This window comes from Balaenoptera ricei, chromosome 3, assembly GCF_028023285.1.
Source record: "Balaenoptera ricei isolate mBalRic1 chromosome 3, mBalRic1.hap2, whole genome shotgun sequence".
NCBI lineage: Eukaryota > Metazoa > Chordata > Mammalia > Artiodactyla > Balaenopteridae > Balaenoptera > Balaenoptera ricei.
This window is the reverse complement of record NC_082641.1, coordinates 108207193-108234273: the sequence shown is the minus strand read 5'-3', so window position 1 is coordinate 108234273 and position 27081 is coordinate 108207193. Positions and strand designations below refer to the sequence as shown.

Here is a 27081-nt window from a genome sequence, read left to right as displayed (position 1 = left end):
AAAAAAGAAAATTACAGTCCAATATCCCTGATGAATATAGATCCAAAACTCCTCAACAAAATATTAGAAAATCAAATTCAACAATACATTAAAAGGATATTACACCATGATTAAGTGAGGTTTATCCCAGATTTGCAAGGATGGTTCAATATCGACAAATCAATCAATGTGATACATCATGTAAACAAACTGAGGAATAAAAATCATATAACCATTTCAATAGCTGCAGAAAAAGCTTTTTACAAAATTCAACATTCATTTATGATAAAAAAAACTTTCAATGAAGTGGGTATAGAGGGAATATACCTCAACATAATAAAGGCCAGATATGACAAAACCACAGCCAACATCATACTCAATGGTGAATAGGTGAAAGCATTTCCTCTAGGATCAGGAACAAGATAAAGATGCCCACTCTCACCACTTTCATTCCACATAGTATTGGAAGTCCTAGCCATAGCAGTCAGACAAGAAAAACAAACAAAACAAAAAGAAACTCTTAGATACAAAGGGTTGACTGCCAGAGGGAGAGGGCAGGGGGTACATGAAATAGGTGAAGAGTATTAAGAAGTAAAAACCTCCCGTAATGGGCTTCCCTGGTGGCGCAGTGGTTGAGAATCTGCCTGCCAATGCAGGGGACACAGGTTCGAGACCTGGTCTGGGAAGATCCCACATGCCGCAGAGCAACTAGGCCCGTGAGCCACAACTACTGAGCCTGCGCGTCTGGAGCCTGTGCTCCGCAACAAGAGAGGCCGCGATAGTGAGAGGCCCGCGCACCGCGATGAAGAGTGGCCCCCACTCGCCGCAACTAGAGAAAGCCCTCGCACAGAAACGAAGACCCAACACAGCCAAAAAAAAATAATAAATAAATAATAAATAAAATTAAAAAAAAAAAAAACCTCCAGTAATGAAATTAGCAAGTCAAGGTCCTGCCATATACAGCAAAAGGAATATGGTCAATAACACTGTAATAACTTCGTTTGGGAACAGATGGTTACTAGACTTATGGTGGTGACCATTTCATAATGTATGCATATGTCAAAGCACTATGCAGTATACCTGAAACTACATAATATTGCAAGTCAACTTTTTCTATTAAAAATTTTTTAAAAAATACTTTCTTCATAGATGAGTACACCTGAAGTGAGGCAAAAGAGAGCATTGTCTTCCGTTAAAAGGGGAAGTCCTTTTAGTACATAGAAATTTTTTTAAGAATCCCACAAGATTTCCAAATTATAGAGCAATCATTATATATATACACACACATTGATGTATGCATTTGCACATGCAGTAAACATGAATATGTATACATTTATGTTCATGCATATATGAAATAAATATATTAAATATATATATATATATATATATATATATATATATATATGAAATAAAACATACCCAAATCCCCCAATGAGTGTTTGTTTCCTAACATGGACTAACATGCAGAAGTAATTTATAACACCCACCCCCACCAAACATAGAGACAACCAGATTGCTTTTGCTCCTGGGAAGTCCCTGGGAGGGAAGGAAAAAATTCCTACTTGATATGACAAGAGGTACTTCCTGGGAAATTCAAACATGTAACTAGAAACACACTGATGTCTTGGTCATAAGAGAACTCTCAGGGCAGGGCAGCTAAGCTTGGACTTGCATGGGTTCTGCATCTGTAACACAGGTTACCTAAGTAGCTGTGTGCCGGCTTTTCCTCCACAACTTTGATTCTTCTTGCTCCAGCAGGTATCACCAACACTTCTACATAACCTGTAAGAGTCAATAAAACATGAAATACATCTTGAGTTTTTTCTAATTCCTCTTTTCTTCATTGACTTGCCCTATTTTTCTTTTGGTTTTGGCTTTTGCTGTGATACTTCAATACCTATGTAAAGAAAAAAAATTATGTATAAAAGCTGTCATAGGTTCAAGTGGAGAAGTTTCTTGGAAAAACGTTGAGAATACAACGCTATCAAGAGCAAGTAGGTGACTGTAAAGCTCCCTGACAGCTTATGAATTATGAGGTGAGAAAAAAGCACAATGGGACAGCCTGGTTAGAAACACAGTGAATCTTGGAACAGAGCAAATAACCTTAAGTTCTGCTCATGGAACTCCTTTAAGTTAGAAAGTGTGGGGAAGGAGCAAACATAGCTGGAGAGCATACAGATGGTGGATGTCTGGTCCCTGAAGTAGCTGAGTATAGGACAAGAGAGACCAAGCCCTCTCTGGAAGATTAACCAAGGGTTTTTAATCTGGGGCTGGAGAGAAGTGTAAGGCCACACCAAGCAATCTGGTGTCACCCTGGAAGGTGTCCGACGGCTAGGAGCAAGATACAATTAGGTGTTTCTTAGGAAATATTCTTCAGCAGTGGTTAGGAATGCAATGCTTGAAGTGAAATAAGACGGTAAGATAAAGCTGGATAGAAGAGAAAGTGTGCATAAAAAGTCAAAATCAAGACTTCATTTGGTGCAGAAAAGAGCAGATGCCAACTTTTGGCTGAATAGTTATGCTTTAAAATTATATTAAAATAACATTTAATAGTCTTCTTAGTACTTCTGTGTAGCTACATATAGCCCTGATAAAAGTCTAATTTCAAAGCTACGTTAAAAAGGTATAACAGCTAATCCCAGAGTTGTCTCCTGTTGATCAATAATTCAAATTCCTGAAACTGTTGACAATTATTTGGTGTTTACCAAAAGGTAACAGACACCCCACCTGGTGGCAGTGCCTGGGATTAGAGGTCTGTGCTTTTCAAATCAACATTTCCATTAGCAAATACTACTTACTCAATTTAACCATTTTTAGTAACACCAAATCATACAAGCACTTCCACTTTGTTACATAAACACAATATGCAGCAATGAAAATGGAAACAAATGTTTACTGTCTATTGGTATATTGAAGTAAGGTAAGAAAGTCTGTGTACTCAATGAGCTTATAATTGAATTAGAAAGACAAGGCACAAATATCTTACATAAAAATGAGTTAAATAAAACTTCCAAATTTATGTTAAAAAGATCATATTCAAAATAATATGGTTAATTCCCTGCTGAAGAATGTAAATCAATGTTGTTTAAACTGTCCCCCTTCTCTGATCACATCAATACTCAAAAGTTTCGCTGCTATTTTAACTCACAGAAGTGGGATTTTTTTCCTTTTTTTCTTTTAAATGGTTATATACATTACTTATGTTTGAGAAACACTCCCATCAGCAGGAATCACAATGATTCAGAGGAGAGAACATTTCATATAGTCAAGGAAAGCTTCATAAAGAAGCAAATAGATTAACTGTCTTTGAAGAATGGATAGAATTTGGATATACAGGTGACCCTTGAACAATGCAGGGTTTAAGCGCACTGATCTTCCATGCAGTAAAAAATCTGAGTATAATAAATAGTGAACCCTCTGTATCCGTGGTTCCACATCCGTAGATTCGAACAACTGCAGGTCGTGTGGTACTATAGTATTTACTATTTTTAAAAATCCACATATAAATGGACCCATGCAGTTCAAACCTTTGTTATTCAAGAGTCAACTACATACAGGAAAAGAATGAGTTCACTGGATGTAAAGAAAAGTAAATAGTAAGTGGTATTTTTAGGACCACATAAATATAATAATTCTGACAGAATGAGAAGGTGTAAGAATTTGGCTAGAGTAGGAGAGTTTAAATGCATGCCCAGGACACTGAATTTATCCATTTGAAGCTACTGAACATTCTACAGCAAGGAATGTGGTAGTTAGATACTGGTTTGGAGAGGCTTTATTTGACAGCAGTATGCAAGATGCCCAGCGATATAGTTGTAGATAACAGTGTCAGGAGGCTAATGTAAAAATCCAGGAGTGCTAGAGGCTAAGGTAGAAAAACCAGAAGGCATAGTAAAGAAAACAAATTCTGAATTTGAGAACCAACAGAAAGTGGGGAAATAAACATTGAACACAATTCTTCATTATTACTTATGTGCAAATGCAGCCATCATTTATAGGAACATGGAAGTCAAGTTTGGGTAATAATCTGACGTTTGGCTTTGCAATTTGTTTTTAACAAAACAGTATAACACACTAGTAAAAATATCCAGTAAGAACTCTGGAACTTCTGGAACTCCAGGGAAAGGTCAGCCTGTTGAAGTACCTTTGTGAGGCAGTAATTTAAGCCATGGGAGTTAACGGAGAAAACTGAGAGACAGGAGAAGTCAAGGATTCAACCTCGGTGACAGTTATGTTTTTTTTTTTAATTAATTTATTTAATTTATTTATTTTTGGCTGCATTGGGTCTTCATTGCTGCGTGCGGGCTTTCTCTAGTTGCGGCGAGTGTGGGCCACTCTTTGTTGTGGTGTGTGGGCTTCTCACTGTGGTGGCTTCTCTTGTTGCAGAGCACGGACTCTAGGCACGCGGGCTCAGTAGTTGTGGCTCGTGGGCTCTAGAGCGCAGGCTCAGTAGCTGTGGCGCATGGGCTTAGCTGCTCCGCAGCATGTGGTATCTTCCCGGACCAGGGCTCAAACCTGTGTCTCCTGCATTGGCAGGCAGATTCTCAACCACTGTGCCACCAGGGAAGCCCTATGGTTTTTAACAGAGAGACTGAAAAAAAAATTAGGAAAGAATACAGAGAAGGAATAATCATGAGAGGTAGAGATCTGGCTATTTTGATGTAGTAGTATCTTATGAATTAGAATATTTTAAAAAGAATTGTTGGTGCAAAAAGCTGTACAGACATCAAAGAGAAAGGTGACCAAGGAGAGTCCACTGGATGTCACAATCAAGAGGTAACTGTTCATCTCTGAGCAAATAAATTTAGTAATGTGTTTGGAGAAGATGATAAGTTTCAGGATGCTGAAAAAGAAGAATAGATAGAGAAAAGTAGAGGAGAGGTAGTAACTGTAAATTCCTGTTTGAGTTTAGCAGTAAACCCAGAGGTACGTTGTATTTTAGGACAACAGTTACATATAAGTTTATAGTTATATCTATATACTATAGATAGTATAGAGCAATATATAATATAGAGCAATTCTCTATTATTCAATTGAAAAGGTTTGGAGGACAGGTGAGTTAGACTGAGTTTAAAGAAGAAAGACAGGAAGAAAAATATTAAGCAAAGACATTTGAAGAGGGATAGCCAAAGACTGAGGCTCTCGATATTTTTCAGTAAATAAGCCATTTAGCACAATTGAGAATGCACATTTTTAAAAGAAGTGAACATACGAGTGGCTACTGCTGAGCTCAGAAGTTGAAATAAAGCCTGTGATGTCAAGGTCATAAATTTGATCCTCACGCTGGACAGTTTGCTTTGTACATAGGAAGATCCTATTTCATAACCAGAGATCCCATTCTTAATCAGCCATCTTAAAATGCCCAAAGTAATCATTATCTTCTCGGTACTATTAATGATAAATGCCACATTTTGAACAACTGCTATGTGCTAGTCACAATTATAGATAATTTATGTAAATTATTTCATCTAGCCATAATGATACCATCCAAGGTAGATATTTAATAGATTGGAAAATAAAGGTAGAGAAAAAGCTGCCTTTTTCAAGATTTCCTTGTCAGTAATTAGCTGACGCAAGCTTTGAACTCAGATCTGTCTGATTCCAGCTATGGCCTGCTGCTACTATTTCACAGGGTAGAATACATGACACTATGACTCTCTTATTGCTGTGGCAAACATACAAATAAAAAGCCTAAGAGCATGTGTTCCTTGTACAGGATTAGTATCATCATCTCTTGTACTAAGAATAACAGATTTTATGCCCACCTTCTTCTAAATGTAGATTGATAACTATATAGCTGCACAAGTGGCCAAATACACAATTTACCTTTAAAAATCCCTTAAAAAATTATCCCCTGGCCAGGCAAGTTACAATGAAAGACATGATAAATGTACTAAGGAAAAAGAATTCTCTTCTTAAGTTGATTTTCTAGCTCCAACAAAAATGATTTAGCAAACTCTAAATAGAGCACAGGGACTGAAAACACCCACATGTGTCTGTACTTGTGTTACTCATACAGTATATACAGTGTGCATGGCCAACTGGACCAAATAAGGCTACAATTCCTTCAAGAAATGTTAGGAAGTCCATAAACTACAAGGATAAAATTGTCTCAAGAGAAATGAATACCACATTCCTAAAGTCACAAGTAAATGAAGCCCACGATATAATTAAGGACTCATACAGATTTTTATTTTTTTAAGTCTTAACAATGTAATGTTTCATTATTAATTAAATTAACAAATGTTAATGGATCACACACTATACTGGTCATTGGGAATAGGGTATTGAACAACAGTAGCCATGATACTTTTCCTCACTGATATTTAAAGTCTAGCAGGAAAGGAAAGACCAAAGGGTGTAAAATTACAAAATTACCATACAACTGAACTGTACAGATGCAAATATGGTAAGCGTCACTAAACTACTTGGTGATAGAAGGTAGAGGTTGTTCAGGGAACACTTCATTGAAGAAGTGACATTTGAACTGAGATCTAAGTGACACTAGGAATTAACCAGGCAAAGCTAAGAGGAAGCTAACAGAACAATATTTTTAAATGCAAGGTGCTAGAGAGAGCATGGTCAGTTTGAACATCTGTAACAGATCTGGTGGCTGCAGCTTAGAGAAGGAAAGTGACCTTGGTGTGAGATGATGCCAGAGAGACAAGTAGGAACAATACCATACAGGGCCCTATGGTCCAAGTTAAGAATTCTAGTCTCTTCCCTGTAAGCAATGTTAAGCTAGCAGAGAGTTGCAAGGAAGACAGATTGTTGTAAGGAAGTAACATTATTAGTATCTGATATTCCCAATATCGTAGGCATTTTAGACATTTTTCCAAATAACAGATGCCATTAATATAACTTACAAAAAAACTAATATACAAAAGTAGAAATTAAAGTGCAATAAAAACAAAGGAGATTTGAATTAGGAATCTGGGGGGAAAATGTATCCACCTAACTGCAGTCAGAATGAACCGCATTACTGATTTTTAACTGTTATTTCTGTTGTCAATGCTTAGTTTAAAAATTAAGTGTTATTACAACTAAGAAAAATGTACCAGTGCTGAATGTGCATAATAGTATTCTTCAGTGAACTGTTTCCATGCAAATTAAATAACTATGCAGGAATAGTCTTCAAAAATTCTAGTGTCTTTAAATCTCTTCAGTCTTTCAGACTTGATTTGAACTTCTGCACTATAAAAACGTCTCCCATCACAATCAGGCTGAAAAGCTTATTATAATTGCACTTCTTAGGCGAAAGTATAAGAGCCTGTTACAGCTTCGTCTGACTATTCTAAATGAGTTCTGACAGATTTTGACTTGTAGGACCTGTCACCTTTTTTCACAGCTTTGGAGGTTGAGATTTTGATCTGCAATTTACCCTGGGCCTTAGTTATTTTTAGCCTTCAAGTTCTTCAAGCTCACTTATCTTTTATTCTGCTGGGGCCTAGAAAAAGGTTATTATATTCAGCTTTCGAGGGCTGTGTCTAATTTTCTTTTCTGAAGGACTTTTTAAAATCCAGAATGAACTCAGTCTTCTTGATTATTCAAATGTAAATGGCTTATTCTTTGTATCAAAACAAATACATATTTTTAGGTCAGGTCTTGGTATTTGAACAAGAAATGTAAAACAGGAAAAAGTTGATGTATGTAATGTAAGAATATGAATGATAACGAAAATATAATCATAAATACTAAGATAGTTCAATAGATAGATGTCTAGGTAAGACACTAACGTAAACATAGAAATGTCTGCTTCCTCTCCGTAAGCTTGAGGGCTTCAGTATAAAGCATTTTCTGTATATAAAGCTTATTTGCGGGTTATTATATTTCAGTACAGATAATATCACTTTTTGTTGTGGATCACCTTAAAATTCACACTACATAGATCAGTCATCATCAGTTCATCCTCATATCCCCTGAGTATTAGTATTTATAGATGAGGAAAGACAATAAGAGAGGACATGTTCCCTCTCTTAATATATCTGGAACATCAGCCCACATCTTCTGACTCCCTGTTATAGTTTCCAACATGCTACATTGCTATAGACTCTCTCTTTTAAAAAATTAATTCCTTTTGAATTTAGTAAAAACATTAGGGAAAAAAATAAAGAAAATGGAAAGCTGAAAACCTGAAGACTAATACTCTCAATAGTTGCTTCAGGCTGTTACAAATCATTATTCTCTGTTAGACATCAATAATTTGCATTGGAGGATAAGGTCTGTAGAAACCTGATAACATTAGCCAATGTAAATTAGATTATTCCCTTGCTGCTCCAATTTATTAAATGCACAACAAATGACTTCATGTTTTCAGTATTGGGAAATGGGCTTGTTAGAATTTCTGGCTCATATCACATGTATTGTATGTCATTGCGAAAAATCATTCAATACCCGTTACAAAAGTCTTCAACAGAATCAGAACTGTCATTTCTAAGTTAAGTTCAATGTAATCTGTCCCCAGAGATTGTTTGGTTGTTAATCTTGAAAAAATAAAAAAATAATCACCTGCTCCTCTGGTGTGATTAAAATCTCCTTTAATGATTTTGCATGATTTTCCATTGCCATTGCATACACCACAATGATCTTCCCTTGCAAGAGACCCTAATAAACCATCACAGCCAACTTTCTGCAACAAGAGAATGACAGTACATCATAAAGTGAGCTTTTTCTTTTCTTTTTTAACCACTACTTTCGGACAAACCTAGTCTCTACAAACTAGACATAATTATTTGACAAACGAATAAAATGCCATATTCTCTGGTGCAAACTAATACAGCAAGCTCATGTCAAATAATACCATCTGTAAATTGTCCAAAGTAGGGTAGTGATAAAAGTATTTTTCTTATATTAAGAATTAAATGGTATCCTAAAGCAATTTGGAAAACTATTATTGAGACAAATGCAATTTACATAAATCTCAAAGGAAATCACATTTCTATTAAATATAATATGATTAATCTAATTCATTCTACTCAACATAGAACAGATAGGCTTCACCGTATGGATGGCTTCACTCCTAAAGTGGTTGAAGAGCAGATGCTGAGTATTAAATATTAACTTTGTAGAAACCAAATATAAATGTTTACATTCATTACAGTTCACCAATAAACTTCTATCCCCATCTCCTTTGACATCTAACACATGAGTGAGTAAGAACTGCTCACAACCTATGGTTGCTATAAGAAAACAGTAACAGTGGGATAATTTTTATATGTTCCCAGAAGAATGATGTTAATGTGAATCTTCTTAGATTAAATCATTGACTCTTTTCTAGTGAATTATGTTGGTCTCCCTTTGATGTTCAGAAAATATGATAATTTGCAAAGTTGTGCATACTCAAAGTGCCTAAGTTAATATGTCTGTACTGTCAGAAATAAATGGTGGAATTATACCATCACCCCTAATCAAGAAGAAGCTGCAAGACTGACTGATGTTACATCCATTTATAACAAGTTACAATTATTTAAATAAATTTTTAAAATATCACATAAAACAGAAAAAAAAAAAAACCAGGGTCTTTTTCTGTGGTTGGTGTCGGTGGTGTTGGGTGTGGGAAGGAGCAGGTTATAAAATGCAGCTGCAGGATGAACATCCCAAGAAAGCAAAAATCACATTAAACCTGCATAATACAGCATCCTTTCCTTTTGTCAAGAGGGTGTGTATCAGTGTCAAGAAGTAGACAAAACAATGCAATAGTGGAGAACTCTGACCAGCGAATCAAAGCTTATTCAGGGAGAAATGAAGAGAATGTTTCTGGATGAAAGAGGTGGCCACCACAGGAAATTCTCAAAATACAACAAAGATATGGCCAGAGTTCACTGATCAGGAGCCATGAAAAGACCTGAGAGTCCTGGCGTTAAAGAAAAAGTCTCTCCTTCATGTACAAATGAGGAGAAAATTTAGAGTAGAGTTTAGAGTGATTTTGAAATGATAAAAAGTGCCTTTATTGTTCTATCCCTAGCATCCGACTTGTTTCTCAACAAATATAGTAAACTTGATAAATAGTAGTTAAATGATTGAATAAATTAGTACCTAGTTGTCTCTTAGCTTTTTGTAACCCTTGTAACTGGGATAGTGTAAGTTTGTAAAATCTAAAATAAAAGGCAGGGATAGACATAATGCCATGGCTCAATAATCACGTAAGCTTAAAATAAGAATCAAAGAGTTAGTATTTTTTAACTGGTAGTCTCAAGTATCCACACTAAATGATATATGCTCACATAACTCTAAAAGTTGAGGATGAATGACTTGGAAAAGACAGTACTGTTTAACTGGTGGCAGATACCTGAAGTACCACTGGCAGGCTGGAGAGTGGCAGGTACCATGATAATACAGACGAGAGTTTTCTCTATTCTTTTCCAGGATAGAAATGCCAGGGAGCCAAATTGGGTCACCAGGAGAAAGCTGTCTATTTTCAATTACCCTCCTTAGTCCACTCACCAAGTTTAGAATTCTACATTCAACTTCAATGCTGTATGTTTTATGATAAAATAAAACACTCTAGCCAAACCCAGTATACAGAGGTTGTCAGAAAGAAAAAAGGAAGCATGTTTTTAATTACACTGAAAGACCGAATGAAGCATGTTAGTTAAAAAGCCAGAATCCTGAAGTATTCCAATGCTGTCAGAAGTTACAATTCATTTCACAGAACTTTAATTATAATCATCAGATTCACATAACACTTATGTAGAATTTTTTGTTGTTGTTGCTGTTATTTTTATGTTTACCTAGGGACTCTATAAAAGATCTGGCTTACACAATACTGTTAAGTGAAAAGCACAGCAATGTAAGCTATTATATTTGGCATATAGAGTTAGGAAAATAATTTCTTTTGAAAAATAAATTCGTTTAAGTCATATACTAATCTGACATTTACATAAAATGATGAAATAAAGATAAAAGTTTTAATTGCACAACATACAGTTTTGAAAACAAAATATGTATAGATAAATAACTGCCATGATTTTTAAACAGACAAATGAAAATTATATTTCAGGCTACTGCCATATTCTGTTAAAGAATAAAGGAAATTAATACATAATTATAAGACTGTCTCTTATACCAATTATATTGCATGATTCTACGCTTTAAATGTTAGAGCATGATGGCAAAATAAAGAATCTGAGAGCTGGTAAAGCATTTAAGTTTCACGATGTTTCCAACTTTTTATCCAGAAGTCTATAGACTTCTATTGGACCACAGATTGATCCATCCATAGCTTGTAACTGTTTTCAAATTTTGGAGCATGTGTGTACATGCGTGTGTGTGCATGTGTGGTCAGGTATGCGTTTTTTATATGAAGAAACCAAAACTTTTATCAAATTCTCAAAGGAGTGTATTGCACAAAAAAGTCAATGACCACTGGCCTGCCTATTTCATTTCACAGATTAATGGACACATACATATTTTAAGTGATTTTCCCGAGAACATAGTTTCCTAGTGGCTGTCGTGGATTCAGCCCTCCTCCACTCAGATACCTCTTTTATTACTAAAGGATGTACATATTTTCCTTCCACGCCTGGGAAATTTATCAGCTGATGGCTCTTAGCCTTCAGCCCTGTTCAGAAAATGGCTAGCCTAAAGAAAACTGCCTTTCCCAAGATCACATCCCCCTCATCCCCTGGGACAGCTTGTATCCAAACACTAGTAGATAATGGGGGTTAAAAAGGTCTGGTTTTCTCACCCCAAATGGGGAAAACTTTGAAGAGCCATCCCAGCCACAATGCTCCTCACACGGTCAGCTGATGTCTTGTGACTGTACCAAGCCCAACTGTTCCCTGTGCTGAGTCCTGCCTCCTTCCCCCTCTGCATATATGTTGATCATGAAAACACCTGGCATTAAACTTCCTGCATATTAATCTTCCAGGGGAAGCCAACCTGAGACAGTGGCAGACCTGTAACTAGCAACTTCAAAGCTTTATTAGCCTTTGATCTTTCCACTACACTATTCATATTCATTTTAATAGAATGTCTCCTTTCTAATGATAAATAAAGAAGAGCACACAAATGCATATAGTAGATGGAGATTATTTTTAAAAAGAAATAGAAAGGCAAATGAAATGCTTAAGTATAATACAAAATTGAATATACATTTAGAAATCAGCTGATTCAAGAATGTTGATGATACTTTAAGTGAGTAATAAGACTGCTTTTATAGGTTTTTGCCACATGGCTCAGTCTTGGACACAAGACATGGAGAACTTGAGTGCTTGAGCTTCTGGTCTGGAATGCCCAAAGTGTCACAATTTTACACCTGTAATATGTACCTTACAGAATAAAATTTTCATATTCTTTCAGCTAGTAATGAGTATTATATATTTTCTAGTCTGAACCCTTCATTATACAGATGAAGAAATGGACTTTCAAAGCAGATCAGACTTGCTGAAGATCACAGTTGAGGCAGAGTTTTCCACTGTACTGTGTAGCTGCTCGAAGGTCCCCCAATCCTCCCTCAGCATATACACTCTCCCTTTTGGAATGTCTTACCTGACACCTGCCATTTGCACAGATATCTAATCCCTGATATCCGCAAGAAGTTCCATCCAACACTTTTTCTGATAGAAGAATAGGCTGTTCTTTTCCAACAGGAGAGCAAAACAAGGCACATGGTTTTTCTACATACAGAGTGGATAAAAGTAAATGAACAAAATTTGATCCATAAATATTTTTATCTCAAGCTTTATTTTTCAGAACAGTTACGAGTAAAAAATATAATCTGATGTTAACTGAGTAATGCACTACTAGAATATATAATACTAGAGGTTATTATGAGTAGTAAATGAGATGATGCCTGAGCAAAAATAGGTATCCAATGAACATTAACCTCCTTCTTAAGAATTATGTCTTCAAATTATTTTTAAAATGTATCATTTATTATTTTCTGGCACTAAACCTCTACCACACACAAACCAAGCATTCTTTGTGAAAAATATTTTGCATACTCTCATTTTTTGCTCATATCTTTTAGCATGAACTCATTTTAATTTTAAGAACATATCAGATTTCTGCCTATTTAAGATTTACTTTATTCATGAAGCCTTTCTTGACATCTCACTTCTAAATTCCAATACACTAATTTTAAATCCTATGCATTTGGCATTTTCTAATTGAAAAATTACTAAAGGGAGAAAGAAGAACTTCTAAAATGAACAATTCTTGTAAGATTTTCCATTGTGAGGATGTTTAGCAACTCAATACAATCCCATGAGAACATCCATTGGAATGCACAGTTGCTGAAGTGCTAGCTGGGACTCACCCTCTTCATTGCTTACTCAGAAAGCATGTTGGGATGTATGATGTTTAGGGTGAGAACTACTGTTCTAGGTAAAGAATTCTTGAATGGCTGGCAGTCACCTTCAGTGCTTCCTTAAACAATAAGGTAGGAGGGTTAGAGTTAAAACACTTGCCTATTAGGCTCAGTCAAAAAGTGGCAAAACATTTTTAAAGTGCTGTTTCTATTTCTAAGCATCCTGCAGAGGAGCTGTAGTATTTGGTAACACCAGTAGTAGGATTACCCAAATCAGAAACTTCAGAGCAATTTCCAGGCTACATTACTACTCTATTGGCTTGACACCAGTCAGGCCCTTTACTGTTTATTAAGCTCATACAAATAGAATGGAAAATAGTTTACAGTCTCTGACACTGATCTTCGCTTATGTCTTCAGTAAAGTTCCACGTATGCTGATGGGATTCTATAAATACCAAATAACAGCCAGAGGCATGGAACAGGGTATCACTTGGCAAAGAGAAGACAGACAGTTAAATGAGCCTTCAGAATTGAACATTTCAAACAGTTTTCACATGTGGCTTCTGAATACTGCTCTGAACAATTTTGGGGAGTTGGACCATGGCCTTTAATGTGAATGGTTTTGAAATTTTCCTTTAAGATGCCATTATAAGCTGCAATAAAGCAGTTCAGTGTGCTCTCACACCTCAAAGTAGGTTATGTTTATTCAATGACTACTTACTATGTCATATCTTTGGACTTAAAAACAGCTGCTGTCATTGCAACACTTTAATAGTGACATACACACACACACATACACACACACACACACACACACCTCACTATTCTCTTTCTGGAGTTTTCACTGAAGAGAGGAGCAAACCAGATATATGATTAATGTTGAAAGGAGTTAGTCTAGAATATTCCATTTACATTCTAAGCAAGAACTCAGATAAAAACGTTGTACTCCTCCTTTTACATATTGTCAATTTACTGTACTTACTTTAGCCTTACAGATGACATCAACATTTGATACCAATCTTCCTTCCTGGAGTACACCCTTGAGATTGTGACATTATAGTGATCCATGTAACATGCCAGTACTTGGCAGGCAGGCTCTGTCTTGATTTAAGAGGCCACCCCTTTCCAAGGTATGCATTAAATATGGATTTCAGCCAAATTTCAGCACAGAGTATGCAAAATACCTGAATGTTAAAGCCATGCATCCTTTTTTCTCTAAAAATAAATGTTCACTACTGCACTGATACCTTATATTTAATTCTCTTAGCCAGATATTCATGTGTTACATAAAAAAACAGAAATAGCCACTTGCATTTTAAAGTATCGAAAACCTGGGGTTTTAAAAAGACTTGTATATTTCAATTTCTTCCATATGGTTCTAATACATAAAAACTATTGTTGTGTCTTTTATTCATCATACAGACTGACATGTTTGATTGATACATGTCGCAGAATTATCAAAAACAGTACACTGCTAATTATATAAATATCTATTATGGATCATTCTGATGATAAACAACACTTTATAAGAGTCAGGAGCTCCCTTAATTGTGATTTCCAACAGTTTTAATATTTTAAATTGACCCCCATACAACTCTGATTTTTTTTTTAAATCTGGAGGGAACCTGTTTCCTATCTCTTATTTCACATGTGAGTAAACAGGTTTCAAATGAAGTAAAAATTATCAAATCAGACAGCCAGTTGGAGGCAGAGATAGAATTAACCCAGGATCAGATGATGATTTTCAGGATTTGAACTGTCATATTGACTTTATTTTTACCATGAAAAAATATTACTTATATACTTAAATTAATGCAACAAATATCCATCAGAAGATTAATAATTGCCAGACAGTACAGTAGGCACAGACAATAGAGGGAACAGAGACGCATTAAAATCTGCTTCAGCAGGGTCCTGTGGAGTACTTGGCAGGGGTACGTATCCTATACGGAAGATCAGGGGAATTCTTTTTTCCTAGAGAACTTGTCATAAACTGAGCCCAAAAAATCAGTAGAAGTTTTCAAGGTAAATACACGGGGAAAGAGATTAAAGCTTGAGAAAGAAAGGATATTGTGCCAAGAAACATGCATATTTATAGGCCCAGAAGTAAGAAAACATGATGTATATGAGCAATGAAATGAAATTCGGCCTGGCGGTGCTGGAGATTACAGAAGGGGTTGATGGAGATGAGGCCAGAGACGTTAAAGGGGGCAAGTCACAATAATGGCCTTATAAACCAGGTAATAAAGTTTGAGATTGGTCCTGACAGCAATGGGACTGACAGCAACAGTGACTGATGGTTTTGGCCTTCAAAAAGGCCAGCCTGGCTGAAATGAGGAGTAGGGGCTGAAGGAGGGTCAGAGAGACAGTGAGGAAGCCATTTGAAGAATCCAGGTCAGAGACGGTGCAAACAAGAACAAAGATGCTGGCAAACAAAGAAAGGTTTGGACAAATAGGGTGTGCTGATTCATTACAGGGGGTTGGAGATTGAGGCAGAAGGATTCTGGCTTAGGTTGGTAATGAAGCTAATCATGTTGCTATTCTCCATGAGAGAGCACAGTAAGAGGAGAGATGGTGGGAGTGAGAGAAAGGAAAGGGGAAAGGGGTATGTTGAACTTGAACCATGTTGAGTTAGAGGTGAATGGGATGCTGAGTGGACAAGTTCATGCAACATAGGGGTAAGCAGGTAAGGAGCTCAGGACAGAGAGATCTAGTTTGGAGATAAATGTTTGTGTTCCTTTAGCATTCGGATGATAAATAAAACCTAGTGAATAAGTAAGATTATGCCAAGAAGGACGTTTAGTGAGAAGAGGGGCCAGGATAAGTCACTACAGAAAATTCCCATAAGACATATCATTCTTTCACTAAATATTTATTAAGTGTCTACTCTGTTCAGATACTGCTTACGGTGCTAAACACATAGCAATGCATAAAATACAAGTCTTGCTCTAACAATTATTATTTAGGGGGGGCATAAACAATTAAAATAAAAATATTATGATAGATGATGATAAAGTCTGTGAAAAAAGAATAAAGCAGGGGAAGGAAAAGCACTGAGTCAATATTTAAGAAAAGATCAGAAGGAGGTGAGAGAATGAATCATACTGCTATCTGGGAAAAGTAATTCACCAGAGAAAACAACACCTTCCAAGACACTAAGACAGAAGGGAGCCAGGGTGGGTGGCAGGGTGTGATGCAGGCACAGTACAGATGAAGTTAGAGGGTAACAGGAAGCCAGGGAGCTAAGGACCTTATAGGCCATTAGAAGAACTTTGCACTTTTAGTGAGCTGGGAAGACACTGAAAGCTTCTGAATGGAAGAATAACATGACATGACTGATGTTTTAAATGCATCACCCTGGCTATGTTGAGACTGAAGGAGGTATGAGGACACAGGCATAAAGAACAGTTAGAGATAGCAGAAGCAAGAAGAACTACAATCCTTGAGCCTGTGGAACAAAAACCACATTCACAGAAAGACAGACAAGATGAAAAGGCAGAGGGTTATGTACCAGATGAAGGAACAAGATAAAACCCCAGAAAAACAACTAAATGAAGTGGAGATAGGCAACCTTCCAGAAAAAGAATCCAGAATAATGATAGTGACGATGATCCAGGACCTCGGAAAAAGAATGGAGGCAAAGATTGAGAAGATGCAAGAAATGTTCAACAAAGACCTAGAAGAATTAAAGAACAAACAAACAGAGATGAACAATACAATAACTGAAATGAAAACTACACTAGAAGGAATCAATAGCAGAATAACTGAGGCAGAAGAATGGATAAGTGACCTGGAAGACAGAATGGTGGAATTCACTGCTGCGGAACAGACTAAAGAAAAAAGAATGAAAAGAAATGAAGACAGCCTAAGAGATCTCTGGGACAACATTAAACGCAACAACATTCGCATTATAGGGGTCCCAGAAGGAGAAGAGAGAGAGAAAGGACCAGAGAAAATACATGAAGAGATTATAGTCAAAAACTTCCCTAACATGGGAAAGGAAATAGCCACCCAAGTCCAGGAAGCGCAGAGAGTCCCATACAGGATAAACCCAAGGAGAAACACGCTGAGACACATAGTAATCAAATTGGCAAAAATTAAAGACAAAGAAAAATTATTGAAGCAGCAAGGGAAAAATGACAAATAACAAACAAGGGAACTCCCATAAGGTTAACAGCTGATTTCTCAGCAGAAACTCTACAAGCCAGAAGGGAGTGGCATGATATACTTAAAGTGATGAAAGGGAAGAACCTACAACCAAGATTACTCTACCCAGCAAGGATCTCATTCAGATTCGATGGAGAAATCAAAAGCTTTACAGACAAGCAAAAGCTAAGAGAATTCAGCACCATCAAACCAGCTCTACAACAAATGCTAAAGGAACTTCTCTAAGTGGGAAACACAAGAGAAGAAAAGGACCTACAAAAACAAACCCAAAACAATTAAGAAAATGATAATAGGAACATACATATCGATAATTACCTTAAACGTGAATGGATTAAATCCTCCAACAAAAGACACAGGCTTCCTGAATGGATACAAAAACAAGACCCATATATATGCTATCTACAAGAGACCCACTTCAGACCTAGGGACACATACAGACTGAAAGTGAGGGGATGGAAAAAGATATTCCATGGAAATGGAAATCAAAAGAAAGCTGGAGTAGCAATACTCATATCAGATAAAATAGACTTTAAAATAAAGAATGTTACCAGAGACAAGGAAGGACACTACATAATGATCAAGGGATCAATCCAAGAAGAAGATATAACAATTATAAATATATATGTACCCAACATAGGAGCACCACAATACATAGGCAAATGCTAACAGCTATAAAAGAGAAAATTGACAGTAACACAATAATAGTGGGGGACTTTAACACCTCACTTACACCAATGGACAGATCATCCAAACAGAAAATTAATAAGAAAACACAAACTTTAAATGACACAATAGACCAGATAGATTTAATTGATATTTATAGGACATTCCATCCAAAAACAGCAGATTACACGTTCTTCTCAAGTGTGCACGGAACATTCTCCAGGATAGATCACATCTTGGGTCACAAATCAAGCCTCAGTAAATTTAAGAAAACTGAAATCATATCAAGCATCTTTTCTGACCACAACGCTATGAGATTAGAAATCAATTACAGGGAAAAAATCTTAAAAAACACAAACACGTGGAGGCTAAACAATACGTTACTAAGTAACCAAGAGATCACTGAAGAAACCAAAGAGGAAATCAAAAAAATACCTAGAGACAAATGACAATGAAAACACGACAATCCAAAACCTATGGGATACGGCAAAAGCAGTTCTAAGATAGAAGTTGATAGCTATACAAGCCTACCTCAAGAAACAAGAAAAATCTCAAATAAACAATCTAACCTTACACCTAAAGGAACTAAAGAAAGAAGAACAAACAAAACCCAAAGTTAGCAGAAGGAAGAAAATCATAAAGATCAGAGCAGAAATAAATGAAACAGAAACAAAGAAAACAATAGCAAAGATCAATAAAAATAAAAGCTGGTTCTTTGAGAAGATAAACAAAATTGATAAATCATTAGCCAGACTCATCAAGAAAAAGGGAGAAGCCTCAAATCAATAAAATCAGAAATGAAAAAGGAGAAGTTCCAACAGATACCGCAGAAATACAAAGCATCCTAAGAGACTACTACAAGCAACTCTATGCCAATAAAATGGACAACCTGGAAGAAATGGACAAATTCTTAGAAAGGTATAACCTTCCAAGACTGAAACAGGAAGAAATAGAAAATATGAGCAGACCAATCACAAGTAATGAAATTTAAAATGTGATTAAAAATCTTCCAACAAACAAAAGTCCAGGACCAGATGGCTTCACAGGTAAATTCTATCAAACATTTAGAGAAGAGCTAACACCCATCCTTCTCAAACTCTTCCAAAAAACTGCAGAGGAAGGGACACTCCCAAACTCATTCTACGAGACCACCATAACCCTGATACCAAAACCAGACAAAGATACTACAAAAAAAGAAAATGACAGACCAATATCACTGATGAATATATATGCAAAAATCCTCAATAAAATACTAGCAAACAGAATCCAACAACACATTAAAAGGATCATACACCATGATCAAGTGGGATTTATCCCAGGGATGCAAGGACTCTTCAGTATATGCAAATCAATCAATGTGATACACCATGTCAACCAACTGAAGAAGGAAATCCATATGATCATCTCAATAGATGCAGAAAAAGCTTTTGACAAAATTCAACACCCATTTATGATAAAAAAAACTCTCCAGAAAGTAGGCATAGAGGGAACCTACCTCAACATAACAAAGGCCATATACAACAAACCCACAGCAAACATCATTCTCTATGGTGAAAAACTGAAAGCATTTCCTCTAAGATCAGGAACAATACAAGGATGTCCACTCTCACCACTATTATTCAACATAGTTTTGGAAGTCCTAGCCACGGCAATCAGAGAAGAAAAGGAAATAAAAGGAATACAAACTGGAAAAGAAGAAGTAAAACTGTCACTGTTTGCAGATGACATGATACTATACATAGAGAATCCTAAAGATGCCACCAGAAAACTACTAGAGCTAATCAATGAATTTGATAAGGTTGCAGGATACAAAATTAATGCACAGAAATCTCTCGCATTCCTATACACTAATGATGAAAAATCTGAAAGAGAAATTAAGGAAACACTCCCATTTACTATTGCAACAAAAAGAATAAAATACCTAGGAATAAACCTACCAAGGGAGACAAAAGACCTGTATGCAGAAAACTATAAGACACTGATGAAAGAAATTAAAGATGATACCAACAGATGGAGAGATACACTATGTTCTTGCATTGGAAGAATCAATATTGTGAAAATGACTATACTACCCACAGCCATGTACAGATTCAAAGCAATCCCTATCAAATTACCAATGGCATTTTTTACGGAACTAGAACAAAAAATCTTAAAATTTGTATGGAGACACAAAAGACGCCGAATAGCCAAAGCAGTCTTGAGGGAATAAAACGGAGCTGGAGGAATCAGACTCCCTGACTTCAGACTATACTACAGAGCTACAGTAATCAAGACAATATGGTACTGGCACAAAAACAGAAATATAGATCAATGGAACAAGATAGAAAGCCCAGAGATAAACCCATGCACCTATGGTCAACTAATCTATGACAAAGGAGGCAAGGATATACAATGGAGAAAAGACAGCCTCTTCAATAAGTGGTGCTGGCAAAACTGGACAGCTACATGTAAAAGAATGAAATTAGAACACTCCCTAACACCATACACAAAAATAAACTCAAAATGGATTAGAGACCTAAATGTAAGGCTGGACACTATAAAACTCTTAGAGGAAAACTTAGGAAGAACACTCTTTGATATAAATCACAGCAAGATCTTTTTTGACCCACCTCCTAGAGTAATAGAAATAGACAAAAATAAACAAATGGGACCTAATGAAACTTAAAAGCTTTTGCACAGCAAAGGAATCCATAAACAAGACGAAAAGACAACCCTCAAATGGGAGAAAATATTTGCAAATGAATCAACGGACAAAGGATTAATCTCCAAAATATATAAACAGCTCATGCAGCTCAATATTAAAAAAACGAACAACCCAATCCAAAAATGGGCAGAAGACCTAAACAGACATTTCTCCAAAGACTATATACAGATGGCCAAGAAGCACATGAAAAGCTGCTCAACATCACTAATTATTAGAGAAATGCAAATCAAAACTACAATGAGGTATCACCTCACACCAGTTAGAATGGGCATCATCAGAAAATCTACAAACAACAAATGCTGGAGAGGGTGTGAAGAAAAGGGAACCGTCTTGCACGGTTGGTGGGAATGTACATTGATACAGCCTCTATGGAGAACAGTATGGAGGTTTCTTAAAAAACTAAAAATAGAATTACCATATGACCCAGCAATCCCACTACTGGGCATATACCCAGAGAAAACCATAATTCAAAAGACACATGCACCCCAATGTTAATTGCAGCACTATTTACAATAGCCAGGACATGGAAGCAACCTAAATGTCCATCGACAGATGAATGGATAAAGAAGATGTGGCACATATATACAATGGAATATTACTCAGCCATAAAAAGAAATGAAATGGAGGTATTTGTAGTGAGGTGGATGGAGTTAGAGTCTGTCATACAGAGTGAAGTAAGTCAGAAAGAGAAAAACAAATACAGTATGCTAACACATATATACGGAATCTAAGGAAAAAAAAAAAAAAAAGGCCATGAAGAACCTAGTGGCAAGACGGGAATAAAGACACAGACCTACTAGAGAATGGACTTGAGGATATGGGGAGGGGGTGGGGTGAGATGTGACAGGGTAAGAGAGTGTCATGGACATATATACACTACCAAATGTAAAATAGATACCTAGTGGGAAGCAGCCGCATAGCACAGGGAGATCAGCTCGGTGCTTTGTGACCACCTAGAGGGGTGGGATGGGGAGGGTGGGAGGGAGGGAGATGCAAGAGGGAAGAGATATGGGAACATATTGTATATGTGTAACTGATTAACTTTGTTATAAAGCAGAAGCTAACACACCATTGTAAGGCAATTATACTTCAATAAAGATGTTTTAAAAAAAAAAAAAAAAAAGGAAAGAATATAGAATTCAAAAAAAAAAAAAAAAAAAGAACAGTTAGACAGCTACTACAATCATCCAGGTAAGACACTGTTGCTTATACCATGGTGGCAGCTCTGGAGATATTGGGCAATAATCAGATTCTGGATGTATTTTAAAGATAGGGCTCATGTGACTTTACTGATATTTTGAATGTACAGTAAAAGAGAACTAAATGGAAAATGAAGACTCCAAAGTTTGTTGGTTGAAGCATCTGGAAATATAGAATTAACCTTTATTAAAAGGATGGTGTGAATAGAAGACTATTCTATTCTATTCCTCTTTCTATAAAGAAACAGTATGTTTGGAGGCCACGTGTGGGGGAAGAAAGCATGACATGTATGAAGCAGTGAAACAAGGGCAATACCTGGAGCACAGAGGAAAAGAGAGTGAGGTTTTATATGAGGCAGGAGACAAGAGAAGAAATCAGGCTAAAGAAGGTCTTGCTGAGCATGTCATGTTGTGAAATTTGGTCTGTACCTGAAGAGTCATGGCAAGTCTCTGAAATGCTTTAACTGGGAGATCAGAATGAGCCAATTTGCCCCTTATATAAAGATCTCTATTTCTACCTCGTGCTTCCCCTTTACAGGGACACCCATCCCTCTCCCACCACCACTGCCAACTCCTGGTAACCACTCATCTATCTGTTTTTCATCTCGATACTTTGGTGGCTTCAAGAATGTTATATAAAAGGAATCATACAGTGTGAGACATTTTGAGATTGGGTTTCCTACTCAGCATAATGCTGTGACATCCACCAGGTCACTGCATATGTTAATGGAGTGTTCTGTGTACTGTTGCATAATATCCCATGGCACAGATATACCTCAGTTTGCTAACCCTGCAGCTACTTAGAACCTTTTTGATTGTGTCCAGTGTTTGGCTATCAAAAATAAAGCTGCTATGCCCATTTGTGTTCAGCATTTTTTTGTGGTCGCAAATTTTCATTTCTCCGAGATAAATAACCAAGACTGTGTTTTCTAAAGTGTATGCTTAGTTATTTAAAGAAACTACCAAGCTAATTTTCAGAGTGGCTGCTCCATTTTACCTTCCTACCAGCAACGCATGAGAGATCTAGTTTCTCTTCATCCTCACCAGCATTTTGTATTGTCACCCTTTTTAAATTTTAGTTTATCTCATTGGTGTATAATATCTCTATATTTTTAAAATATATTTTTAGTCAGTGCTTGTGGTTGTTATATGTCAGTAAAGGTAGAAAAAACAGAGCTCTGAAATACCTAGAATATAGACTGTAAAACAATATTTACCACTGTTGTAAAGCACCTTGCAAACCTAGAAGTCTACATAACTAAGATGGTGGCGATCTGGTTGGTCATACCTTCATCCATGACAGCGTGCCACTGAAGTACATGCTTTGGGTACGAAGTTCTAACACTATAGGCCTGACATTGCCAGTCTCTGAATCCAGGCAAACCTGCAGGACAAGGTGGATTCTCACATATTCTGTATTGTTTTCTGGGACCATTACAATCCCTTGCTTCAGAACCTAGCCTAGAAAAGATAGTACAAATAATCAATTTTATCTTTTTTTATGTTAACTACTCATTTAAAAAAATCAAAAGGCAATCTATTAATAAGGTACAATCCTTTATATTAAATCTAGTTTTGAAAAAGTGGACAGATTAAATGATTGGTAATGGTAGGAAATCCATATGTTTATTTAAAAATATATATTTTTTTCCAATCTTTGAGCCATTTAATTTCCAAAATACATGAGAAACAAAAGCCCATTTGCCATGGAAATGATACAGAAGGGTAAAGGGCAGAGGTTGGGGGCAAAACAGAAAGCCTGCACTTCCCATGAAAGAGTGGGGCTAAGAATTATTAAGGAGTTGCTTCTAAGGTTTTCACATACATTCTTTAAAATCTCTTGTTGAGGAACTGGGCCACTGAATCCACACCAAAGTTAAAGCATAAAGCTGAAATGACTTTCTCACACATTTTCCTAGGATCACTCTAGGAATGATGGAGACAAGCAAGCTGATCTTGGACGCTCCCTATCCATACCTGTGCTCAGCAGGATTTCGTTTCTCATCATTCTTAGCTTCTACTGACATTCATGTTGCCCTCATTCCCTCTCTTTCTGAAGTCCTATCAGCTTCCGGCTCCTCTCACAGTTCCTTTTAATGGTGACTTACTTTTTCTAACACATCTCTCCCTGCTTATTTCAACACAATTTTTTATTTGATTTGTACTCAAAACACCACTCTGTGTAGTGTTTAATTATTTGTTCTTAGAAAGGTTGGTCTTATTTTCTTCTCTGAAGGGAGATTTTACATAAACTAATTTGAGGGACTTTTCTGTTTTCCAAAGTGGAGTGAGGTTTGAGAAGTTTCTTTGGCCCCCAACATGGTTTATCAGTAAAACCTTTTCATTTCAAACTTGAAGAAAACAATGCCCTCCCCCAATCCAGGAACTTTGCGTTTACCCAGGACATTTGCGCTCTCGACTGTTGATCCCAGAACTGCAGGTTCGGCTACAGGGACTCCACATGCTCCACTCTCCAGCCACGAGTCCAGGTGCTGAGGTCCTGCTGGTACACTCTCCAGCCTTACACCACTATTCCAAAAGTTATGTCTTAGGTGAACAAATCAGGGCACAACGGAAAATCATTCATTGGCCTATAGAGTCACTGGAATTGAGATTAAATCAGGTCTGCTAAGAGTCCCAAACGTGTGGAATTGAAAAAGACCAAAAATAAGTTGACACATGCTTACTGTCATAGTAATACACTGGTCCAGTTCTCATGTCAGATTATACAGTCTTGTCATAAGAACAGCACACAGATATTTGTACTATAGTCCTGAGAATTCAGTACTTGTGACGGAGATAGGGCGAAGAAGGAATCTGGGGTTGTACAGCCAGGAAGAAAAACTAACACATTTTAAGAAACATAACAATTTAAAAGAGAGGACCAAAAAAGCATAGGGTCAGGTATCAATATAAGAATGGTACATAAGATATAAATGTCTTTAACTAGAATGAAGCAGACATTTTAGCAAATTTAGCAATTTTGATTTAAACTGTCAGTGATTCAGGGTACTCTCTTTCCTTGTAACTTAAAAAAAAAAGAGTATGACTCAATTTTAGCACTTTCCTTTATATATTTTTTTTTCTGAAAGTTTCTGTCAAATTCAAGCATTAACATTATAGCAAATTTTCTTTCAAAAGCTGTTTATTTGAAAGACTTGAACAATTAGACTTTTTGAAATTCTATCATTTCATTCCAATTATTCTATAGGTTATTTGGTATCAATTAACTGAGAAAGACAGCAAAGAAAGAAGAGAAAGGAGTGTGTTCATTCTCTTTTTTATATTTATTTTATCATTAACTTTAAACAAAAACAGCCAAAGAGGCTGTTTCTGTGGTCACCGAGGAATGGGTGCCAGGACTTTGCAGACAGATTATAATAATTTCTCCTTATTCCTGGAAAATCAGATCTATCATGATCATAGCAAACATATTAAAGGTAAAGATTAAAAAATTTTAGATAAATGATTGTACAATCACAAGGGTTGAGCAAGCTAATCCTTCCACTCCTAAACGATATTTTGCACTAATGGCGACATGATTTATAAGGAATTTTGAAGAAATTATAGCAGCTCTCTGATTCTTAGTTTTCCCATTTCAAAATGTGAATGATCATCATATTGATATTTACCTAATAGACTTTTCAGAGGTTGAATGAAACTAAGCACAATGCATAGTCCTTGGCAAAGATTTAATAAAGATTAACTATAATAAAAATACTAATAACAAATTATATATCATTATATTAATTTTATTAATAAGTTTCCAGAAATCTCACCAAAATTCTATTCATTCTGATCTTAACTGATCTGTTTCTTCAAAACTTATTTTGATAATATGTTTTTAAATGCTGTTTTTAGAAGAGAGAATTTAGAAAACTATGCTACGTAGTGTTGTGTGAGCCCAGTTAATGCTTTTCTATGCAATAAAATAATCAGTTCCTGCAGATTTTCTCTAATAATGCCAGATTTTAAATTCAACCTTTTTTGGATTCAAGGAGTTTTAAATCCAGGCTTGGGAAAAAACAAAACAAAACCTCAACAACTCAGAGTGTGTACTGACATGCTAAGACTGTCATTAAATAAATTGAGATTTTATATGAAGATGCAGTCTGAAAATTGCAGAAGGAGGAAAAAAAACAGACCTTGTGAAAACTTTTAAACAACTTACTGGTTTTAAGGATTTAATGATGTTATGCCATTCAAGGAAAAAAAAAATCCAGTGTGAAAGCTGTCAAACTTCAATTGGTCAAGTTGTTTTGGCCTAGGTGAAGGGTGTTTATTTTTCCCCCGAGTGCATATCACAGCTCCTCGTCCATTTAGCAGTAAGCTGGCATTGAAAGGCTGGGCTAGAGTTCACAGCTGACTAAAAATATTCTGGGAAAGACCCAGATCTAGACTTGCACGTCATTTAAACTAGACACGTCTGGCAGATGAAGAGAAATGGAAACAGATATGCACACCAAATTTGCATACACAAATCAGTGAAATTTAAAGAAAGCATAGTATAATAGTTAAAAGTTCATCCCCTTGCAGATAACCAGGTCTCTGGACAAAACTATGGAGAACCTGCTTTTCTGTCTTCTAGGTGGTGCTGTGTTTCAACACTGGGCAAAGTGTTTAATGTTTTGTTTAAACTATTATACAAAATATTCTATTGGGTTTTACATAAAATGATCTTAATGCTGCTTTTCATGAATTTTCTAGCAGGATGTTTTGTTTCATTTGTATTTTTTAGCTTCAAAAAATTATATTACGCATGATTTAAAAAACTCAAAATTTCTCATACCGAATAATTCAGTCTGATTTATGAAAATGCTCAGGAAATATATAATATAGTTTATTTCTGGGACAGTACATGACCTAAAAAATTTGACTATATTTCTATTCTCTCAAATTTCTACGGGAATATGCCTAGGAAGTTGATGAAAACACCCAGTTGGAAGAGGTTCATGAAGATGACAAAGGAAACATTATTCTCTAAACAAATCTTCATGTACATACATTGTTAGATGAAAGAAGAGGAAGAAAGAAGGCAATAAACTGTCTCCATATGCAAATTTGTGACTGTAAGGATATTACATCCTTCATTTTTTCAATAAAGAACGATGGTGGTAATT

General features: G+C 36.2%; 1 protein-coding gene across 1 annotated transcript in view; it reads right to left on the bottom strand.

Annotated features, from left to right (window-relative positions):
* ADAMTS19 (ADAM metallopeptidase with thrombospondin type 1 motif 19) overlaps nucleotides 1-27081 on the bottom strand; it is a 289571-nt gene that overhangs the window by 81622 nt on the left and 180868 nt on the right. The window contains exons 12-16 of the mRNA XM_059919450.1: nucleotides 24360-24490; nucleotides 23250-23422; nucleotides 12469-12596; nucleotides 8488-8608; nucleotides 1681-1761 (exon numbers count right to left, since the gene is read on the bottom strand). Of these exons, the coding sequence (XP_059775433.1) occupies nucleotides 1681-1761; nucleotides 8488-8608; nucleotides 12469-12596; nucleotides 23250-23422; nucleotides 24360-24490 (634 nt within the window). The remainder of the gene's footprint in view (nucleotides 1-1680; nucleotides 1762-8487; nucleotides 8609-12468; nucleotides 12597-23249; nucleotides 23423-24359; nucleotides 24491-27081) is intronic.